At 36.8% G+C, this 20,981-nt stretch overlaps 2 protein-coding genes across 7 annotated transcripts in view; one reads left to right on the top strand and one right to left on the bottom strand.

The window, feature by feature from the left end:
- The window catches only part of ERLEC1 (endoplasmic reticulum lectin 1), a 40,805-nt gene extending 31,131 nt beyond the window's left edge, over nucleotides 1–9,674 (bottom strand). For all 5 annotated transcript variants that reach the window (XR_014297842.1, XR_014297843.1, XR_014297844.1 and 2 more), the window contains exons 1-6: nucleotides 9,333–9,674; nucleotides 4,092–4,196; nucleotides 2,319–2,399; nucleotides 1,668–1,745; nucleotides 1,464–1,527; nucleotides 433–467 (exon numbers count right to left, since the gene is read on the bottom strand). Coding sequence is in view for 2 of the 5 variants with exons in the window: in XM_082672796.1 (XP_082528922.1) it covers nucleotides 433–467; nucleotides 1,464–1,527; nucleotides 1,668–1,745; nucleotides 2,319–2,399; nucleotides 4,092–4,196; nucleotides 9,333–9,494 (525 nt within the window). In the remaining 3 variants the exon portion in view is untranslated. The remainder of the gene's footprint in view (nucleotides 1–432; nucleotides 468–1,463; nucleotides 1,528–1,667; nucleotides 1,746–2,318; nucleotides 2,400–4,091; nucleotides 4,197–9,332) is intronic.
- An 83-nt stretch (nucleotides 9,675–9,757) lies between these two features.
- Nucleotides 9,758–20,981, top strand: part of ASB3 (ankyrin repeat and SOCS box containing 3) — a 93,778-nt gene continuing 82,554 nt past the window's right edge. For both annotated transcript variants that reach the window (XM_082672500.1, XM_082672499.1), the window contains exon 1: nucleotides 9,758–9,898. The gene's annotated coding sequence lies outside the window, so the exon portion shown is untranslated. The remainder of the gene's footprint in view (nucleotides 9,899–20,981) is intronic.

Below are 20,981 nucleotides of genomic sequence, written 5' to 3'. Positions count from 1 at the left end.
TGGGGTAAAGAGAAAAAAGACAGTCCCTGCTTTTAAGATGCTTGCAGTCTGGTAGCTTGTTATTTACATTTATGATTTATCTGTTTTACCCATAGGAAATAGGGTCCAAACAACAGAAAAAATGCAAAAGCTCCAATGTTGAACAGAGGGAAAGAACCACTGCGAAGCACAGAAGTGATATAATGCTGTTATAGAAACTTTCCCAGACACATCTTTGATAAATTCATTTATTTTTGTATGATCTTAAAGTAAATAAAAGTATTATAGCATAACTTTTCTCATAAAAATCTAACATATTGCAAATTTTCTTTGACTAAATCCTTTGAGGTAGTTGAGAGATAAAGAACACATGGCTATATTCTGTCAATTAAGTTTTATAAATTCATGTCTAACAATAGATGTTAAGACTGAAAATCACCAATTATCACTTGCCTCTTTTGATTTTTCCTTTTCTTCCGCTTCTTGTTCTGTGGATTAATACAAAAGTAAGTTAAATAATGACCAGTGACTTATATACAAGATATAAATGACTAAGTTTTCATCAACTTTGTAATCTTAAACTTCTTTCTAAAGAAAACCTGGACTTCCCTGGTGGTGCAGTGGTTAAGAATCCACCTGCCAGTGCAGGGGACACGGGTCTGGTCCCTGGTCTGGGAAGATCCCACATGCCGTGGAGCAACTAAGCTCGTGTGCCACAACTACTGAGCCTGTGCTCTAGAGCCCGTGAGCCACAACTACTGAGCCTGCGTGCCTAGAGCCCGTGCTCCGCAACAAGAGAAGCCACCGCAATGAGAAGCTTGAGCCCCGCAATGAAGAGTACCTCCCGCTCACCGCAACTAGAGAAAAGTCTGCGCACAGCAACAAAGACCCAACACAGCCAATAAATAAATAAATTAAATTAAATAAAAATAAGACCCAAAACATACACATACTTTTAGCTAGATTCCTTGAAATGGTTTCTTTTGAAAGAACAGTCATATTTAATCATTACATCTTTATTTAGGAAATACTCTATTTGAGGCATAAGAACTGGCCACGACAGTTTTCTTCTGAAGTGTTTTTATCTCAGTGAAAGGTTTAATCTTAAATGAGTTGACCAATTTGAATAATATAGATGAATAAAAATATTTCATAATTTGAGGGATACATCTACATGTCTATTTCCATATATAAAAAGTTGTTTAAACCAAGCAAAAGACTAACACTATATAAAATAACACTGATATGTATGGCTCACCAGATTTTAAAAATTTATTAATAGGTAGAAAAAAAGCATAATGTTTGCTAAAACAGAAAGTAATGAAAAGATCTCTTTGAAAAAGTTTTCTATGGGATTGTTCAGAAGTTTATTTTAGTGTTTTAAAATTCATACAGTCTCCAAGAAAATCTTTTAAATTCCAATTTGAACATATACTTTAAACCAAATACCAGCATTACTACTAAATCACTCTGTAGAAACAAACCTTTTTCGGATAGAAGATTCTTAGCCAACATATTCCCAAGGTAGTACTCGTGAATATTTACTTTCTATATTTAAAAATAAAATAAAAATATAGTAAGTATTTGGCAAATACATTTTTAAAGAATACAGTTTAAAACCATCCACCTCATTATTAAAGTTTTCATTTTATAATGTTCTACATTTCATATTTTGAAGAAAAAAATACCTGACCACTTTCTTTCTCTTCATGGTACTGCCGAATGTGTTTTCCGTGACATACTTCGTAAGTCCAATAAGACTCAATCTAAGACAGATGGATGTATTTATGTACAAAAGCCACACAACTCAACTGAATTCCTTTTTGATATTTTAAGCAACTGAAGATTTCTCTGAAGATTTACAGCAAGCTTTCATTAAATGAAAGTTATTATTATGCCTCAGAAAACATGAAATTACTGAAGCTTATTCATTGTTTTCACTAATTAGCTAAATGTGAAAATTCTATGAAGGAAATAGGTCTAAATATACCTGGGGTCTACAATAAACACCTGGCCAAGGGATCATTTTTTACACAGCCTAAAAAAATAACCATGAGCAGTTTTTATTAAAATTGTATATAAAGAAACTTTCTTTTGATCTGAAAAACATTCAAAGCAGTTTGGTGATATTATTTGATAATTGATATTATTGGGTGTTTGCTGCATATACTATACAGGAATTTAAATGAACAAAATACTATTAAGCAACAGTTTAGTTTTACAACTAACTTAAAATGTGATACAACATAATAAAGTAAAAAGAAACAGAATTATTTTCAAGGGCCTATTGGCTGCTGGAAATTTATTTTCTAGTTATCAAGTGAACATAAAATACATACTCTGTAGGAACAACTGCTCTGTTTAAATAGTGGCTCCAATAGCTCTCTTGGATTTGGGCCTTTATAATCCTTTTCTTCTTCCTATGAAAGAATTAGAGTTTAATACAATTATTCTGGAACTTCACCCAACTCTGCTGTTTAGGTATTAACTCATTGGTCAAACCACAAATGCTTGGAAATAAAAGGGTGAAAAAAGTCAAAACCTTTAATAAGATCCTATGGCATGCCACTTCTTTCAAAAGAATTGAAGTATATGCAGCAACATGGATGGACCTAGAGATTTTCGTACTGAGTGAAGTAAGTCAGACAGAGAAAGACAACTATCATATAATATCACTTATATGCGGAATCTAAAAAAAAAATGGTACACATGAACTTATTTACAAAACAAAATAGTAACATATGTAGAAAATAAATTTATGGCTACCAGGAGGAAAGCGGTGGGGTGAGGGATAAATTGGGGGATTGGAATTGACATATACACATTACTATATATAAAATAGACAACTAATAAGGACCTACTATATAGCATAGGGAACTCTACTCAATACTCTGTAATGACCTATATGGGAAAGGAATCTGAAAAAGAGTAGATATGTATATCTGTATACATATATCTGTATGTATATATACATGTATATATACATATATATATACATACATATATACATATATCTGTATGTATATGTATAACTGATTCACTTTGCTGTACACCTGAAACTAACACAACATTGTAAATCAACTATAATCCAAAAGAAAAAGAATTGAAGTATAAAATATGGAGCCATAGAATAATCTTCCATTCTTTCTTCTCTTAGAAAAAGGTTAAGTATCAGTTTCCTGAACAATTCTTATAAACCTACTTCAGAATTATTAAATGCTTGTATCCAAACAAATTCTATCTATGAAAGCCTCAGAATAGTTGAATCTTATAGAATACACTGGAAAGTTTTAATATACTTCTCAGTTTTCCATATATTTTTACATTTCAGACTTGAATGCCATAAATACGTGTGTAATTGCATATGTGTGTATTTGTGTCTTAAGGTGGTTTAAAACAAGATAGCTGTCTTTCACAGATTTTAAGTCTGAACAAAACCTAAGAAACCTAAACTCACTGAGTTTAATACTTCCATTTTACAGATTGTGAAAATATTATGTAATTAGCTCAATAAACGTATTGAGTGGAGGAACTGAGTTTCAAATTTGTTCAAGGCTCCACAGCTAACTATAGCCTATACCTCAGCCTCCTGGCTCCTAGGCTGGTGTCCTTTCCATTTTACCATGCTGCCTCTCGTGTTTCATCTTGAAAGAAGTAATTGCCTTGAAGGATGGATAAGAGGCAGTTAGGGCATTTTAGGTGGAAGAAACGGGTATGAGCTAAGGTAGTAAGAAAGCACAAGGTACCTATAGATTTACTTATTAGCAATTCTTTATAAAAAATGTCACATACACATTTAAAATTTTATCTTGTTTCAAAACCTTCATTTCTATAAAAGAAAACATCCATGGAGTTAGATTTTCATCTAAAACATTAATAACTGGTTGCTAGTTTTTCCAAGTTGAACTGTAAAACTCAAAGAATTCAGGAATAATAAGGATTACTAACATTGTAAATCACTATACTTCAATAAAAAAGTGATTACTATATTTTTAGTAAGACAGAATAATTGAGAAACCTGTCACTCAATTTTATTTTAAGGTATGGAGTTGCGATGTTTTAAATAAATATCTTTGGTGACAGGGATTATCAATGTATTTATAAAAACTTACCTCATCACCACTTGTCACAAGGGGAAGAATGCATTTATATTTTTCTTTATGTGTAGTTGTCATGATGACATAATTATCTTCTTTATACAGAACTCCAGTTGTAGGCTAGAAATAGAACAAAAAAATGTACATTACTTTAGCTGATTAAACTGAACTATACTAACTTACAGTCCCAGGTTAAACTAATTCATCACTTCAACAGGATTTTTAAACATACTTGCAAAGGCAGGGAAAAGATTCTACATATTTTTTAATGACAAAATGAAGATGACAAACTTTATCCTGGTGTTACAATGTAACAGAAAAATAAGGAACAAAAATAAAGTTTGGAGTAAAAAGAAAAAAGTAGTAATGCAACAGACTGAAGTTATAATACAGATTAAAAAGCAGTAAGAGGTGTCAATGTTCATGGATACATCATCACTGAATACTTATTACTCCGACTAACAGTTACCACCTATATATGAGAATTTACAGCACTTTATAAACATACTCTCAATTCTGTTGGATGGGACACCTGAACATAATATAATGTAGTAGTTTTCATATTTGGATAACATATGGTCTTTACTGCAACTACTCAATTCTGCACTGTAGGAAGTAAGTGCACAGGCAATATGTAAATGAAAAAGCATGGTTGTATTCTGAGAAAACAAACAGCTTTACAAAAATAAAGTTTGGAGTGGGCCAGCCCAAAGGTATAGTTTGCGGATTCATGGTATATATCAACAAAACTATCCTTAAAGCGGTCTACAGTATAAAACCAAACAAATTCACAAATCAAAATGAACCAATGTAATTCAAATGAACATTTCAATTAATATAACTGATATTATTTAACTAAAAAGAAATCTCTGCTTTGTGATAGCAAATATGTCACTAACTACTAAGGCAGAAGTTTTCAAAGTCTATGAGAGGTGTTCTCTGACAATTCAATTCTCTCTTAACTTTTCTCTTCTTACAGCATTGTAAACCCACTATACTATTTGGCTATCCCTGGCAAGGAAAGAACCACCCTTATTACATATCTCTGCTCTTTTCTCAGTTTGATAAAAACAATTCCTAACTATAATAAAACCAGTACTACTTGAAACTGATGTTATCTTAAACACAAATACAAATTAGGAGATGTTTTCCCAAGACAATAAAACAAAACAAAACAGAGCAGTAAATACTAGCTGTATTAGCTATATGACACTACCAAATTAAGTTCTTTACATTTATTGTCTGATTGATGCTCGAAGCAAGCATTGTACCCATCTCACCGAAAAGGAAACTGAAGCCCAGGGCTTAAATAATTTGTCCAAGGTAATATAGCCAGTAAGTAGCACAGCCCAGACATGAACCCTAGCAGACTGATTCCATATTCTATGTGCTCTTAACTGTTTTAACATGTTTGAACTAACTTTTGTTAACATTTTCTTAGATTACTATATAGACTCCTGGACTATGGCCAAAGATCCTTATTTAAAAGATCATCACAAGTGAAGAGAGAAATCAAAGAGATTTGAAAGTCAGAGTTGTAAAGCCAAATTTGTGATAAAGGGATCCTTAGAAACATTTATTCAGTTGAGCCAACAAACTGCTGTAAGACAAAGCACTTATAATGTCTCTCGGTGTTTTCTGGATATATTCAGAACATATGATAGTGAGTTGTACAAAGCATGACTTACATTCATTTAGCTAGCAATGGATGGCCTTGAAGTCTTAGTCTTGTCAAATCATTCCTGTACTGTAGGGAAGGTGGACAGTAGCATATGACTTAAATCTAATCCTCTCTCTATTTGTGAAGTACCTGCAACTTAATATTCAGAACTGGATTCTACAGCAATATTGACTCATTTACTAAAATATTTACCACAATGCTAACAATGGAAAAAGAAACTGCTTGTCTAGAGCAACGGCAAAGAAAGGAAGACAATTCTTTCTTTGTAATTAAAACTAATCTTGGGTTTTACGTCTATGTGAAGAAATTCATTCCTCTGCCTATCGCTTTTAAGGTTTAGGTAAAAGGTAACAGAAGTAGAAACCATCACTATTCTTATTTGAAGATTTGTTGTTGCTGCAAAGATTCATTTTTCATTAGTTTAGGAAGGGCTACTTTCTTCTTTGATAAAACAGACCAAGTGGCAACTCTTCTATCTGAAAACTCTTTGCTGAAATAGTGCATCACTTATTGGGATCATGAAGTAAAAATTTTAACAAACTTTACCCTAATTTTTAATAATAGAAATTACAGGGGAAAAGTTAACCTTTTGTGATTTTCTAAGTTAAAAATTTTTTTTTGATCTACTACTAAAATGCTTCCTTCTGATTTTGTAAAACATGTTTTTACTTAAAAAAATATAATTCTGAATGCACAGAATCACAGATAGTGTAAAAAAACTTGTTCTATATAACTTAATACCTTAAAGTATTTCTAGTGTAAGATTAGTGATTTGATAAAAATCAGATTTTAATATAATGAAACTAATCAAGGGGGGTGTGGTCTTTAAGATTAAGGAATTTAAAAAGTATCTTGGCAGGGGAGAAATTCCTAATGTTTGACATGAGTCTGGAAGAATTAAGATACAGGATGAGAGAGAAAACTATCCTTGGAGAGGCTGTAAAATAAACTCAATGGCACTACTTGTTAATATATATAACATGCTTCAAACCATGGAGTTGGTCACCATTTTTCCCAAGAGTAGTGTCTGGGGAAAGTTTTTGAGTGGGAATACATTTCTATACTTACAAAAGAAGTAGAAAGAAAATGAGACTTATTTTGTGGTTTTCCTTCGGTGAAATTCATAAACTCTGTGAAGTAATGAATAATCGAACATTTTAATGACACAGAGATGTTATTTCCGAAGGAAAATATACACAAAAACAAAACTGACTTCTAAAAACCAGTAAAGAAAGAATATCATAATCATTAATTATTGTAAACATTTAAAAATGTACACAATTTTGGTGCTTAATACTTTTCTAAGCAAATTTGAAAGATTATGTATTATTTTGATATACATGAAGGGGAAGATGATTTAAAGCACAGAAGAATTTTAAAGATAAAGAAAATTCAAATCTTCTAATCAAGTCCCTTCCAATTTCAGGTGGGAGAGAGATAAAGACCTTTATCCTAGTTCATACAGCTGCTTAGTTACACACAAATGTCCATCCAACTGGCCTATAAAACAAAATGACAGTGCCAGGTGTGGAGGGCTGTAGTTTCAATTACACAAAGTAGGGAAGGGAAGCCCTGAGATTAGAAAAATACTAAAAAAAAAAAAAAACAAACCGAAGATCAATGATAATCACTCTTGGGGCTTATTTTTGTGTGAGGGCCACAGATCTTTTGCCAACTTATAGGAAAATGTTTCTAGATTTTTCTCAAAATAACTCAAACTTAAAAAAAGAAAAGAAAAAGAATTTCTCTCCAAATTTTCAAATGTGTCCATCTTAGATTATGCTTCATTGTCAAAGAAAAGTAATTAAAAACAAAATGTCAAAATAAAATTGTTAGATATAGAAAAGGTTGGTACAGCATACGTTAAGACCGAGATCTTCTACCATAACCTCTTTTTAGCCAGCAAACACCAGTGCCAGAAAGAAAACTGAACAATTTAGTAGTAACTTCTAAAAAGGCTAGTTTTAGTCATCTACGTATAGGTCAGTAAATTTTTAGGGCCACATATCCGCATGCCTTTTTAAATTAAAAAAAAAAGCAAAACACAGGTGCAAGAGTAAAAAATTTTAATGACCACATTCTTTAAACATTTGCCAAGTTCATGCCAAGTGTGCTCTTTGGAAATAATAACAGAGGCTGGACTAAAATATTCTTATCCCAAGCCTCTTAGTTATATCTGACTTGTAACAAACTTTCATATAAGTATTTTAATATATCAATATTTCCTGAATAAGAACCAATTGTATAGCACAGGGAACACTACTCAATACTCCGTAATGACCTATATGGGAATAGAATCTTAAAAAAAGTGTATATATGTATAACTGATTCACTTTGCTGTAAAGCAGAAACTAACACAACATTGTAAACCAACTATGCTCCAATAAAAATTAATTTTAAAAATATTTCTTGGCATTAATGCAAAGATTAATCTGGCTTCCCAAAGAAATACTTAAGAACCACTGAACTACCAGAATGGAAGAACTGAAGACAGGTGGAGAAACAAACCAGGTGTGAAATATTGGCAAAAACTAACATCTGCAAATAGAAGTCTGTTGTGGTACTGATGACATCCGTTATCCTGGGACATTCTGTGCAGACATCCTAGTATCACGTATTCACGTTTCAGTGAAATAGTAATAGAACAATATACTAAAACAGTCTTCCAAGTAGAACGACTGCAGGTAACTGGAATAAGAATTTTAAAAAAATTCTGCAGGGCGGAGCGGGGTGGGGGGAACTGTTGCATTTTCCCCGACTTCCATTTGAAATAAATGAATTAATTACCATACGGTAAGTATCACAAGAGCCCAATTTCTACTGGCCTCCCGTGGATAGCAAGACTTCTCAGCAGTGCACTCCCGAAAGGAAGAAGGACTGCAAATATTCATTACTTTGAGATTATAAATATGTTTTTCAATGTAGGAAAACCGATCATAAAATCTCATGTTTTGGGGTCTTAAATAACAGCCGTAATACATCAAAACTGTAAAGGATATTCTGCATAGAGCGTCGTTAACATCTCACAGGCCAAACAGCCCTCTCAGAAACAACTCTGAAGGAAAAAGAGCTGTGCGTATATGTTATGTACTGTGTGTGTATACAAGGGAGAAAGAACGAATATGAGAGAGGGAACTCATATCCGCAGTACAACTGGTTGTGTAGGTAGGGTGTGTAATACTCCTTGAAGGACAGAAGGCTGCTGGTGGAGTTAAGAGCTGCAGAGGACTTTCCAAAGAAGACAAATGTGTGCGCCTGACGTGGTTCTAGAAAAGCTTCTTCCACAGGGTGGGAGTGTTGCTAAGGTATAGTGCGACAGATTTTTAAAGGGGAGAGCAAGTGACCGCTGGATCCCGGAATGCGTAGCATGGAGGGCACATCCACAGAACGTGTCTGATAACACTTGCCGTTTGAATGAATGAACGCGGGGTCGATGAAGCTTTGGATTGGGGAAGGAGGCATGCGCCCGCAGAGGAGGTTCTAGGGGGAAAAAACGCAGAATACTGAGGGAAGGGGCCGAACCCTTAAGTGCCAGGAGGAAGAGAGATGGCTACCGAGTTCGCGAGGGCACTGACCAGAGAGAACTCGGTGCCGGGCCAGTTGACGCGGAAAGGGATGTCATCGCTGAGCTGGGGGAGCGCTCGGCCGCCGCCGGACGCCTCTAGGAGACCGCAGAGTACCAGTAACAGCGGCCCGCCTGGGACCAGACTCCGCGCGCCGCCGCCTCCTTCCTCCATCCTCCGCCGCCGAGCTCTCCAGCCGCCGCCACAACCCCCTCGGCCCACAGTGGAGAGGAGAGGGGGAAGGAGGAGGAGGAGGAGGAGGAGGCGGCGGGACTACCAAGCGCCCAGGCAACCCGGGCCCCAACAGCCGCCACGTCTCCTTCCGGAGAGCCCAGCAACACCACCCCCGCCCCCTTGGACTTCCCGCCACCGTTTCCGGGGCAGGCGGTATATCAACATCCGGGGCCGCCGAGCCGTCCGCCTACGGAAGCCGGGACGCCGGCCGGGCTTACCTTGTCGCGCGCAACCGCAGTCTCGTGGCTGGGAGCGAAGGCAGCGGCTTCCCGGGAGCGGACGCGCAAAGAACGGGCCTCGGACCAGCCCTTTCGGCGGCGGCGAAGTGGCGGCACGGAGAGCTGGTGAGTCCGGGAGGCGGCGGCTGTTCCCTTCCGCCACCCGCGCGGCTCTCCACCGGCTGGGCAGCGGCTTGGCGCTCGTGGAGCAGCTACAGGAGAGTGTGAGCGGGGCGGGTGCTGGTCTTCAGATGAGAAAATTCGAGGTGGCGAGGAGAAGTGAGAAGTGGCGGTGTTCCTGACTGCTCTACCCTCTCGCTGCTTTTCCTTTTCTTCGCACGTAGCTTCTGTACACTTCATCTTTCCCGCTGGAAGTTTCTCTCCGCTTCTTTTGCTGTGGGCCGCGGTCACCTCACTACTTCCAGCTCCTGACTAACGCAGGGCGGGGGTCGGCTCAGTCTCCGCAGCCATGGTTTCGGGGATACCCGAGCCGAGGAAACCTGTCGTCCCCTCGTATAAGAATACTGCAATTCTCCGAGGATGGCCTAGACGGAGAATCTCCTTGTGGGAAGGGCAGCTAGATAGCTCAGCCCCTACATATTTTGCTTTACGGGAGTCTCTTTCATCCCAGAGTTGAAGTGTTGGGTTGCTGTTTTTTTTTGGGGGGGGGGGTGTTGCTGTTTTTTTAAGGAAGCCGATAAGTTGCTTTATGTGGGGTTCAGGGTCAGGTGAATGTGAGGTTATGAACTCACATGAGGTTCAGATATCTCTGACTTTATTCAAAACACAAAAAGTTTTGGATTCCCCTCCCCATCTTAAAAAAAAAGCCGTTGTTTTCATTTCTAATATAATGGGTTATACAGTGTTAGTTCTATAGCACCTGTCATTGTCTTTCTGGAGGTGGGAAAAGCTAGACCTCCGTGCTAGATCTGCTAAAGACTGTGTCGCCCCTTGTGTGTCGTCGTCCCTCCCACCCCCCGCGCAATTTGAGCCAAATCAAAAAGCAGGAAGAACAGTCTGTTTTTCTATTTTTTGTTTTAAAAATTTCCTTTTTTAAAACAAAAGGAATCCGCAGCATCAAAGAAAATTACTTTTTTCCAGAATTGAGGTGTTGTTCATTAATTTATTTACTTATTAATGCTTAATACGTGTGCAAACACCGGGATTGTTAAATGGCAAATAAATGGGTCTCTGTCCTCTTTCTCTCATGGTCTAACAAGGGAGATTACACAGACAAATAATGGTAAGCTATTGTGATATAATAAAGTAGTTAACATTTATATAGCCTTTCTTCCGTGCACTAGTGTAAGTACTTTATATATGTTATGAGGCAGGTACTATAGATTATACAGTAGAGAGATGTTAGAGTGAAGATATAAAGAAGGGCAGAGATTGGACAGGAAAGGCTTCCCAGGAGAGGTGACATTAGAATTGAGGTTTTAAGGATTTATAGGAGTTCATCAGGCAGGTGGGGAAGTGCATTTCCAGCACCATCCTTCTAGATGGTCCGTTAGGGCTTTTCGGTGTAGTCAGCAGATAGTGTGGGATGGAATCAACAGCAGGAGATTAGTGCTCTCTTAGAGGAACAGAGGCAGTCAGTTCAGATTAATTCAGTTCATTCAGTTCAAGATTAATTCCAAATGGATTAGGTATTTAAATGAACAACAAAAAGAAAACAATAGAAGAAAACTTAGGAGAATAATTCAATGATCTTGGTGTGTAAGATAGGAAATCCTGAAGTCATGAAGGAAAAGAGATGTATTTGACTAAATAAAAATGAAAAATATTTGTCTGCCCTGGTTTAGTCTCTGGGTCTATAGTGATGGAAGCTGCCTCAATAGAGCTTATGTTCAAGTAACAGATAAAAAACAAGTAAGATAATTTCTGGTAATGGTCACTGCTGCTTAGAAACTAGGGTTGTGTGAAAGAGAATGCTTCTGGGACATGCTGCTCAGGTAGATGGTCAGACTTGTGTGAGGAAGTGACATTTGAGTTGTGACTTGAAATGGTGAAGAGGAAGCCACACAGCAATTTCCAGCAGGAAAAGCTTGGTGTGTTGGAGGGACAGAAAGAAGGCTAATGTTGCTGGAGTGTAAGAGCAAAGTGGTAGGAGATGGCCAGCTGGACACAGATCTGTAAGTAGGAGAGTAATGTGGCCTGATGTACATTCGTGAAGATCATTATGGTTGCTGTGTGGAAAACCGATTATAGAGAATGTTATTGGCTGAACTGTGTTCCCCAAAAGGATATGCTGAAGTCCTAACTCCTGGAACCTGTGAGTGTGAACTTATTTGGAAATAGGGTCTTTGCAGATGGAAAGTTAAGATCATTGAACTCGGGTGGGCCCTAATACAATGACTAGTGTCTTTATAAGAAGAGGGATATTTGGACACAGACAGATATACAGAGAGAATGCTTTGTGAGGATGGAGGCAGAGATTGAAGTGATGTGTCTACAAACCAAGGAACGCTAAAGTTTGCCAGCAACCACCAGAAGTTAGCAAGAGGTAAGGACAAATCCTCCCATAGAGGTTTCATAGAGATCGTGGCTCTGCTGACACCTTGATTTCAGACTTCTAACCCCCAGACCTGGGACTTTCCTGGTGGCACAGTGGTTAAGAATCTGTCTGCCAATGCAGGGGACATGGGTTCGAGCCTGGGTCTCGGAAGATGCCACATGCCGTGGAGCAACTAAGCCCTCAGCATGTGGGCTTAGTTGTATGGCAGCCCTAGGAAACTAATGGAGGGGCAAGTATGGCAACAGGGAGACCAGTTAGGAAGCTGGTAGCAGCAGAGGTGGGGAGAAGTGGCCTAATTTGGATATATTTTTCAGCTACAGCATCTTGAATTTGCTGGTGGATTAGATGTGACATGTTCTTACAGAGATGAATTAATGATGATGTCTAGATATGTTTTATGAGGAACTGGTGGTGCAGTTTACTGAAAAAGGGAAGAGAAGAATGTGGACTGATGGGAGCCCTGTGTTTTTGTCTGTTTTACTTTTTATTTTGAAGTGATTTCAAACTTATATAATAGTTGCAAGAATCAAACCTAGATTTCCCCAGTTGTTAACATCTTACATATGTGGTTTGATTACAATAAGAGTAATTTCTGAATCAAGGGTTCTGTTTTGGACATGTTAAGTTTTATTATTTTTTTTAAATTTTTATTGGAGTATAGTTTATTTACTGGACATGTTAAGTTGTAGATATCAGTTAGACATCCAACTGCAGCTAACATGTTGGTTAAATAAACCTGAAGCTCAGGTAAGGAGGTCAGAGCTGGAGTTATAAATTTTGGCGTTATTAGCATATAGATTTACTGGTTCTGGCTGACATCATTTAGGGAAAAAATGAGGATAACAAAGGGAAGATGAGTCATTGCAACATTAGATACTGAACAGCATTGAAGAATTAACGAAATGGACTGGGGAGGTGTGCCCAGTAAAGCAGAAAGAAAATCAGAAAACTGAGATATCAAGGAAGTCAAGAGAAAGAAGTGTACCATGGGAATGACCAGCTAGCTCAGTCAAGTAAATGCTGCTGAGGAGTTGTGGAAGATGAGGATAAGCAGGTAACCACTGGATTTGACAGCATGGAGGAGGAGCAGAGGGGAAGAAAGGCTTGATTGGATTGAAGTGGAGGCTTTTTTATGTGTATGTTAAATTAAAGACATTATGTTTTTGCATTTCAGCAGAATATACACCAGTTTCTCAAAACCTTGGCAATGTTGACATGTTGGGCCAGGAAAATCCTTGTTGTGAGGGGCTATCTTGTGTGTCGTATAACGTTTAGGAGCATACCTGGCTTGTGTCCACTAGATGCTAATAGCAACCCCGCCCTCCCCCCTACCCCCAGCCAAGTTGTGACAACCAGAAATGTCTGCACACATTGCCAAATGTCCCTTGGCAGGCAAAATGGCCCATGGTTGAGAATCACTGGTTTAGACTTTTAAATGAGAGGCTTGAATATTGATGGTAAAGTTTTAGGCATTAGCTCACTGAGTGGGAAGATATTTAGAGGCAAGCAGGGGACCTTTCTAGCACTCTAAAAATTTTGCAGTGTAGTGAACACCTACTTTGCCTATGATGCCTGTTTGTGTTGTATCTTTTGATGATTCCATAAGGCACTTAATCTTACCTCGCACTGATGTCATCATTATGCAGTTATCATCATAGAGAATTTTGAATGTAACTATGTAGAAGATTGTCCTGAATCTGTATTAACACCATCATTGCCTAGAAATTATTTTGAAAAAATAGTCAATTACTTCATTTAATAGTCTCTTGATTTTTTCTCATGTAAATATGGTACAGAATACACAATCTTAAATTTTGTTTATTTTAAATTTCTGCTTCATGGATTCCAGAAAAATTCCCCTTTATTTGGCAAAACTACGCTTTTCTGCACACAAGGGAGTTAGTCTTAATGTGGCAGTTTTCAATTAGCTGCAGAACTACAGATCTGGGGAGAGATCAAGAAAGTTGTGCAGTTATTCATCTAATAAATGTGGTTTGGAAGCACTGTCCAAAGTACTAAGGGTGCTATAAAAATGACTTAGATATTAAAAAAATGACTTAGATATAGATCAAGTCCACCAAAATATTACCACCTAAGAAGGGAGACAGGACTTGTAAATAACTAATTATATTAAAAGTGAGAAGCGTTGTTAGAGAAGTACTGTGCAGATAAAGTATTGCAGACATTCAAAGGAGGGGGTGATTACCTCTAGCAAGGGATGAGAAGAAGGAAGCGTGGAAACCAATAAAATAGTCTCGGCATTTGTATAGGACCTTAATGGATGGTAGGAATCGGATTTACAGAGCTGGGAGAGGCCTATTCTAAGGGATGAAGGAGCATGAACCCAAGACATAGAGATCAAAAATAATTTGGTTTGAGTATGAGAATGACATAAGGAATTTAATATGTGACAAGGGTGTTATTTCACTTTTGTGGGAAAAGGATGTTTTAATCAATAAATGCTGATAGTGGAATTTGCTATTCATCTATAGGAAAACCAACTAGATCACCTTATCATAAATTATATAAAAAGTAAATTGTGAGAATTCCCTGGTGGTCCAGTGGTCAGGACTCCACGCTTTCACTGCTGAGGGCCCGTGTTCGATCCCTGGTCGGGGACTGTAAGCCAGGCAGCGCTGCCAAAAAAAAGCAAATAAATTGTAAATGAGTTAAAGATATTTCCCTATGAAGCAATTAGGAGAATATTCATATAATTGGAGTAGGGATGGTATTTTTTAGTAAGACAGGAAATCCAGATACTGTAAAAGGAAAGACAGACCTGCTATAATAAACTTTTTTAAGTTCGCAATTTTTTTTTTTTTTTTTTGCGGTACGCGGGCCTCTCACTGTTGTGGCCTGTCCTGTTGCGGAGCACAGGCTCCGGACGCACAGGCTTAGCGGCCATGGCTCACTGGCCCAGCCGCTCTGCGGCATGTGGGATCTTCCCGGACCGGGGCACGAACCCGTGTCCCCTGCATTGGCAGGCGGACTCTCAACCACTGCGCCACCAGGGAAGCCCAAAATTAGTAATTTTTAAAGTTAAAAATACGCAAACCTTTTGGCCTAGTGATTTTACTTTTTGGACTTTCTCCTTTAAATACAAAAGCCCTGACACATAAGGATGTATGTATAAAGATAATTCATTGTGGCATTAGCTGTAATGGCAAAAAAAAACACTGGATATCTGATTTTCTAATAATAAGGCAATGGCTGAATAACTATATGCAAACTCTGTACAACTGAATAGTGAGGTGGTTAGGAGCAGGGGCTCAAGAGTTAGGCTAGTGAGATTCTGATCCTACCTACTACATGTGTGACCTTGGGCACGTTACTTAACCTCTTTAGAGCTCAGTTTTCTTACCTTTAAAATGGAGAAAATAACAAATATGAGATGTAAGAACTATTATGAAGATTGAGATTTATTATGTATTTCATTCATTTAATAGATGTGTCCAGGCACTATTTTAAGCGCTTTATAGATACAAATTTATATAATTGATTTATTCCTTGTAATAACCTCAGAAGTTAAATTTTATTGTTTCCTCATTTTACTGATTAGGAAACTGAAACTCAAGAGAGGTTAATATGTTCTAATATAATTCACACACAGGTATAAAATTGTATATCTGTGCCATGTTATAAAATATGGTTGAATAAAACTTTAAATTTTTTTTCTAGTTGAAATTTTTCTGAGACAGAAATGAGAACCAACCACTTGGGCTTTGAGTTAAAAGTTATCCCATATCTCTATAATACTTTCTCATTTAGAGATATAAAGGGCAAAAACCGATAAAAATAAAGACATTTGTTCAAATTAACAGCTGGTATGCAATGAGGTTGTTTAACACTAATTACTCCAGAGGCTGCCTAAGATAGTAATTGACCATTTCTGTTAATTTCCAATATTGATCTTTTTTCCCCTCCAATCACTCCTTTAAATATAATTTACTCTGTGGTAACAAGAAGACTTAAGAGGACTGGGATACACATTTTGGGAAAAATAAATGAGGAGAAAAGTTTTGGCCTTCAGAGATTTTTGGTTAAAATACATCATGTTCACAGGTGACAGAATGCTAGCAAATATCCAGGTGCAAATGTGAATATTGTACATACTCATTTCTTAGGTACAAGGAAAAAGAAAGGAGATTGGAAATTTGATTTCAAATCAAGCTAGAATGTTTCTTTTTTTAATCCTATGCTTTATATTTTTGTTTATGGTTTTTCCTAAGGATTTTCTGTTAAGAATTTTGTATAAGAATGAGTTTTTAAAACTTCATGTGTACAACACCTATATATAACCATACCTGTGTAGTATTCTTGTCAAGCCTGGGTATAAGAAAATTATCAAACAAAAAATGTGGCTCATTCTACAAGACAGCTGTCCTGAACCTTGAAAAAAATCAATGACTAGGAATAAAAAGATTCCTCTATAACCAAAGATGTATACTACTATCACATCTTAGAAAAATAACAATGATTTCAACTTTCACCATTTATTGGCCTTTTTCCCCCCATTCAGGATCCAATCAGGGGTCATGCCTTGCATTTAATTGTTGTCATAAAGGCTGTTTTATTTTTATTTTTAAAAGAAGTTTATTGGAGTATAGTTGATTTACAATGTTGTTTTAGTTTCAGGTGTACAGCAAAGTGAATCAGTTATGCATATATCCACTCTTTTTCAGATTCTTTTCCCATATAGGCCATTACAGAGTATTGAGTAGAGTTCCCTGTGCTGTACAGTAGGTCCTTATTAGTTTTCTATTTTATATATAGTATATATATGTCAATCCCAATTTAAAGTCTGTTTAAAACTATAGCAGTTCCCCTTTGCCATTGATTCTAGGGCTCACTATTTTTTTTTTGTACTACTAACAAAGAAAATAACCACTACCAGTTACATTTATGACATGCCATCTAGTGTAAGACTCATCTCAATTTCAGAAGTCTTAAAATGAAATAAATATATTGACAAAATATGGCAACTTGCCCAAGGTCATAACACTGGTAAGCAGTGGAACTGGATATCAAACCCAAACAGTCTTGCTCCTGAATACATTCTTTTGGCCACTTCTCAGTGTTGCCATTTTGTAATCAATGAGTTATTGCATGTAAGGCTTTTTCAGCATAGTGCTTTAATTACATATTAAATATGTAATATGTGTTAGCTTTTATTATCATTTTCACTGCTTCTGCAATTGGCTACTACTATATGTTTATAACATCTACGTTCTGTGACTTTATTCAGTTTTTCTGTGCTTTGTTTATAGGTTGATTCTCAAGCATTGAAAACCTATAAACTTTACAATATTGTACTTATGCAAGTACAAGTCAGTATAAAATCAAGAGGTGTAATTGGAACTGCAGAGAAAGAAATGTAATTGTATTAATCCTCTGCCACTTAAAGTGTCCTTTTAGCTCCCTAAAATTAGTACTATATTTGCTAAAATGAATCCATTTTGTTCTTGAAGATATATATATTTTTAATTTTTTTTTAATTAATTAATTTATTTATGGCTGTGTTGGGTCTTCGTTTCTGTGCGAGGGCTTTCTCTAGTTGTGGCAAGCGGGGCCACTCTTCATCCCGATGCGCGGGCCTCTCACTGTCGCGGCCTCTCTTGTTGCGGAGCACAGGCTCCAGACGCACAGGCTCAGTAATTGTGGCTCACGGGCTCAGTTGCTCTGCGGCATGTGGGATCTTCCCAGACCAGGGCTCGAACCCGTGTCCCCTGCATTGGCAGGCAGATTCTCAACCACTGCGCCACCAGGGAAGCCCTTGAAGATATATTTTGAGCTCTCAAACACTTTGTTCTAATTTACACTAGTTGCTTTCCAAGTCTGTTGCATATCTACCTATCTATATTGGGTCTATCCATCTATCTATGTTTGTTTTTTTAGGGTAACTCTCCTGGGTTAAATCTACTGTTTTATGTTATTCCGTGTCCTCCTTGTCTCACATTTCCCTCCCAGCTTGTTGGGGTATACCTAATTAGAAGTAATTTTTTTGGGAAAAGATATAAAGCAGGTAATTTAATTTTCACAGGCCTATAATATGCAAATGTATTTATCTTGCCTTCTCAGTTAATAGTTTGTGAATAGAATTCATAGTTCAATCATTTCGTTTTGCTTGAAACTTTGAAGACATCATTCCTTTGCCTTTTACCATCTAGTATATCTGACGAGAATACTAAAGCCAGTTGATTCTGCTTCTTTTTTGCAAGTAATATACTTTTTCCTCTGGAATGTTTTATTAGACTCTTTTTCTTTATCATTGGTTTTATCATACTTTATGAGAGTATTTCTTTCTAGATGTGGATCTTTTTTCATTTATCCTTCATTGCACTCCATGAGTCCCATTTGTTCACTTATTAAATTTTGTTCTCCTTCATTTTCTCTTTTCTATTCAGAATACCATTTAGATAGATTCTTCCAAACAGAGAGAAAAAGGACAAAAAAAATTAGGTAATGTGGAAGATCAATTCAAGAGATCTATTTCCTTTGACTATCAGTTCTCCTTTTTGAATATCTTTCGTCAGTGTTTCTTTTTTTTCCTGTTTCCATAGTTTCCAGTTGCTCATTTTTAATAGATGCAATGTCTTCATGAATTTCTTTGAGGATAGCACTTACAAACTTTAAACATCTATAAGTTTAAAAGCTCTGCTTCCTTAAGGTGAGTTGATTATTTTCACCCTTTTGTGCTTTTGCTTTTCCTCTTCCTCAAAAATTAAAAAAACAAACAAAGGATTCTTGAACTCTTTGTAAGTGAGCAGGGTATCAACTGTTGTGCCTCACTTTAGAGTCCATGGGTGAAACGCAGGAAAACAGCTGCCTCTTCCTCTTCTCCCTCCACCCTGTGCCCAAGTAAGGAAGGCTTTGTTGTGGAGCATGAAGATGTTCTAATGCTTTCAGGGTAGATTGTTAAATTAAAAAAAAAAAAAAAAGTTGTGGTTTTAGCTGAAAACCAGCATTGTTGCTCCTAGACATTCTGTGTGTAAAGGAGTAAGATAAAAGGTTTGGCTTGGCTATCTAATATACATATTATAAGAATCCTGATTTTTGTCCTACAGCCCCTTTCTGCTGTATCTAGGTTTGGTATTTCTTCAGACTCTGCTGGCAGGAAAGGCTTCTGCATGGCTGCAGCTTTCTTGTGTGTACACATGCATATAGGTGCACCTGCATGTTTGTTCTAGACTGTGGTTTTCTCTGCACTGGCTTAATCCTCAATATAATCCCATCTGCTCTCCTTCTAGAATGCATGAATGCACTTCAGTGGGATTTTGCTAGGAAGTGGAAGAAAATGCATATGCTTAGTTTGTCTTACACAAAGTAGGTAATTGATAGGTATATGTTGAATAAATCAATCAATGTTGTTGAGAATATTGGGCAAAACACATCTGTTTAAATTTTAAAAAATTATGACTTTAGAATACGGGTAATTAAATGAATCTTTTTAAAAAATTCTTTTAACTTTGTCCTGTTTCAGGAAAGAATCTCATTGGGGTTAAAACTTAACAGTGGAGGTACAAAATGAAAAACCTGCCATCTCTCACTGTTTTTTTTTTTCTTTCCCCAAAATTAAAGACCTTAATTCCATTTTGTTCCTTTTTAGTGCTTAGCACAGTGCCTGGCATGTTGTAAGTATTCAATGATAGTTATTATTAATGTTTGTTTAAGTTAAACTCTTTTTGTCTCTCATTGGGGAATAATATGTGTAAAGTACTAGGAATAGATTTTGGCATTTATAGTAAGTGCTCCATAAGTGTTAACTACTATTCTTTGATACATGAGCAACAATTTATTTTTTTCTGTGAAGCTTTCTCTGATCTTATGTCCCAGCCTTTGTGGTAAGTAACATTGATTTGCTTGCTTGTGTGTCTCTCCACCAAATGTGGTTCTTGATAGCTGGGAGCTATCTTTTTTATCTTAGTAGTCTTGCTGCATAGTGATTGCTTGCCACCTATCATTAGTCCCTCTTTTTTGCTAGGTCTTAATGGTTGAGGATGATGGTGTGACTGGAACATGGGGGATGTGCACTAGTGGGAAGTGAAATGTGACAAATATGCTGACACCAGGTTGTATGTAGCTGAATACCAGATTAAAGAATTTGAACTTTATTTTGTATGCCCTGGGAGGCATTTTGATTACTGACTAGATTAGTTTCATATTTTAGAAAGATAATTCTGAGTACAGAGAAGAATATGTGCTGGAAAGAAGAAATAAGATTGGAGGCAAGCAGAAGGTGTAAGAAACTCTTGGCTCTTGCCGTATTATAAGGTTCTTATTTTAGTTGAGAAACGTTGCAGCTCATACTTGAAGGATAGGTCTTACCAACACATAACTTTTAAGTCGTATCACAGATAGGCTTCAGGGCTTCCCTGCTCACTTTGCTTTGAGTTATATAAAATTTTAAATAAAATGCTAAAATTTATTATAAACAAGGAACACAACTACATTTTGTAAAAATTGTGAAAATATTTTCTGCAAAAGCCTGTGAATTGGTGATATTTTAAACTTGTTTGTTGTATTTTCTGGTCTGTCCATTGTTCAACATTTAATGTGTGTCATGTACAGGGAAGTAATGTGGGACAACAGTTTTCTTTGGGAAAGGAGATGAATTATGTTTTTAATACACTAAGTTTCAGGTGTTTATATAGCTCAACTGGAGGTACCTTACATATAAGACGTATAGATTTG

The sequence above is a fragment of the Grampus griseus genome (genome assembly GCF_964374135.1).
Source record: "Grampus griseus genome assembly, chromosome: 15".
NCBI lineage: Eukaryota > Metazoa > Chordata > Mammalia > Artiodactyla > Delphinidae > Grampus > Grampus griseus.
Note: the sequence above shows the minus strand (reverse complement) of the source record. Positions and strands in the feature narration are given on the sequence as shown.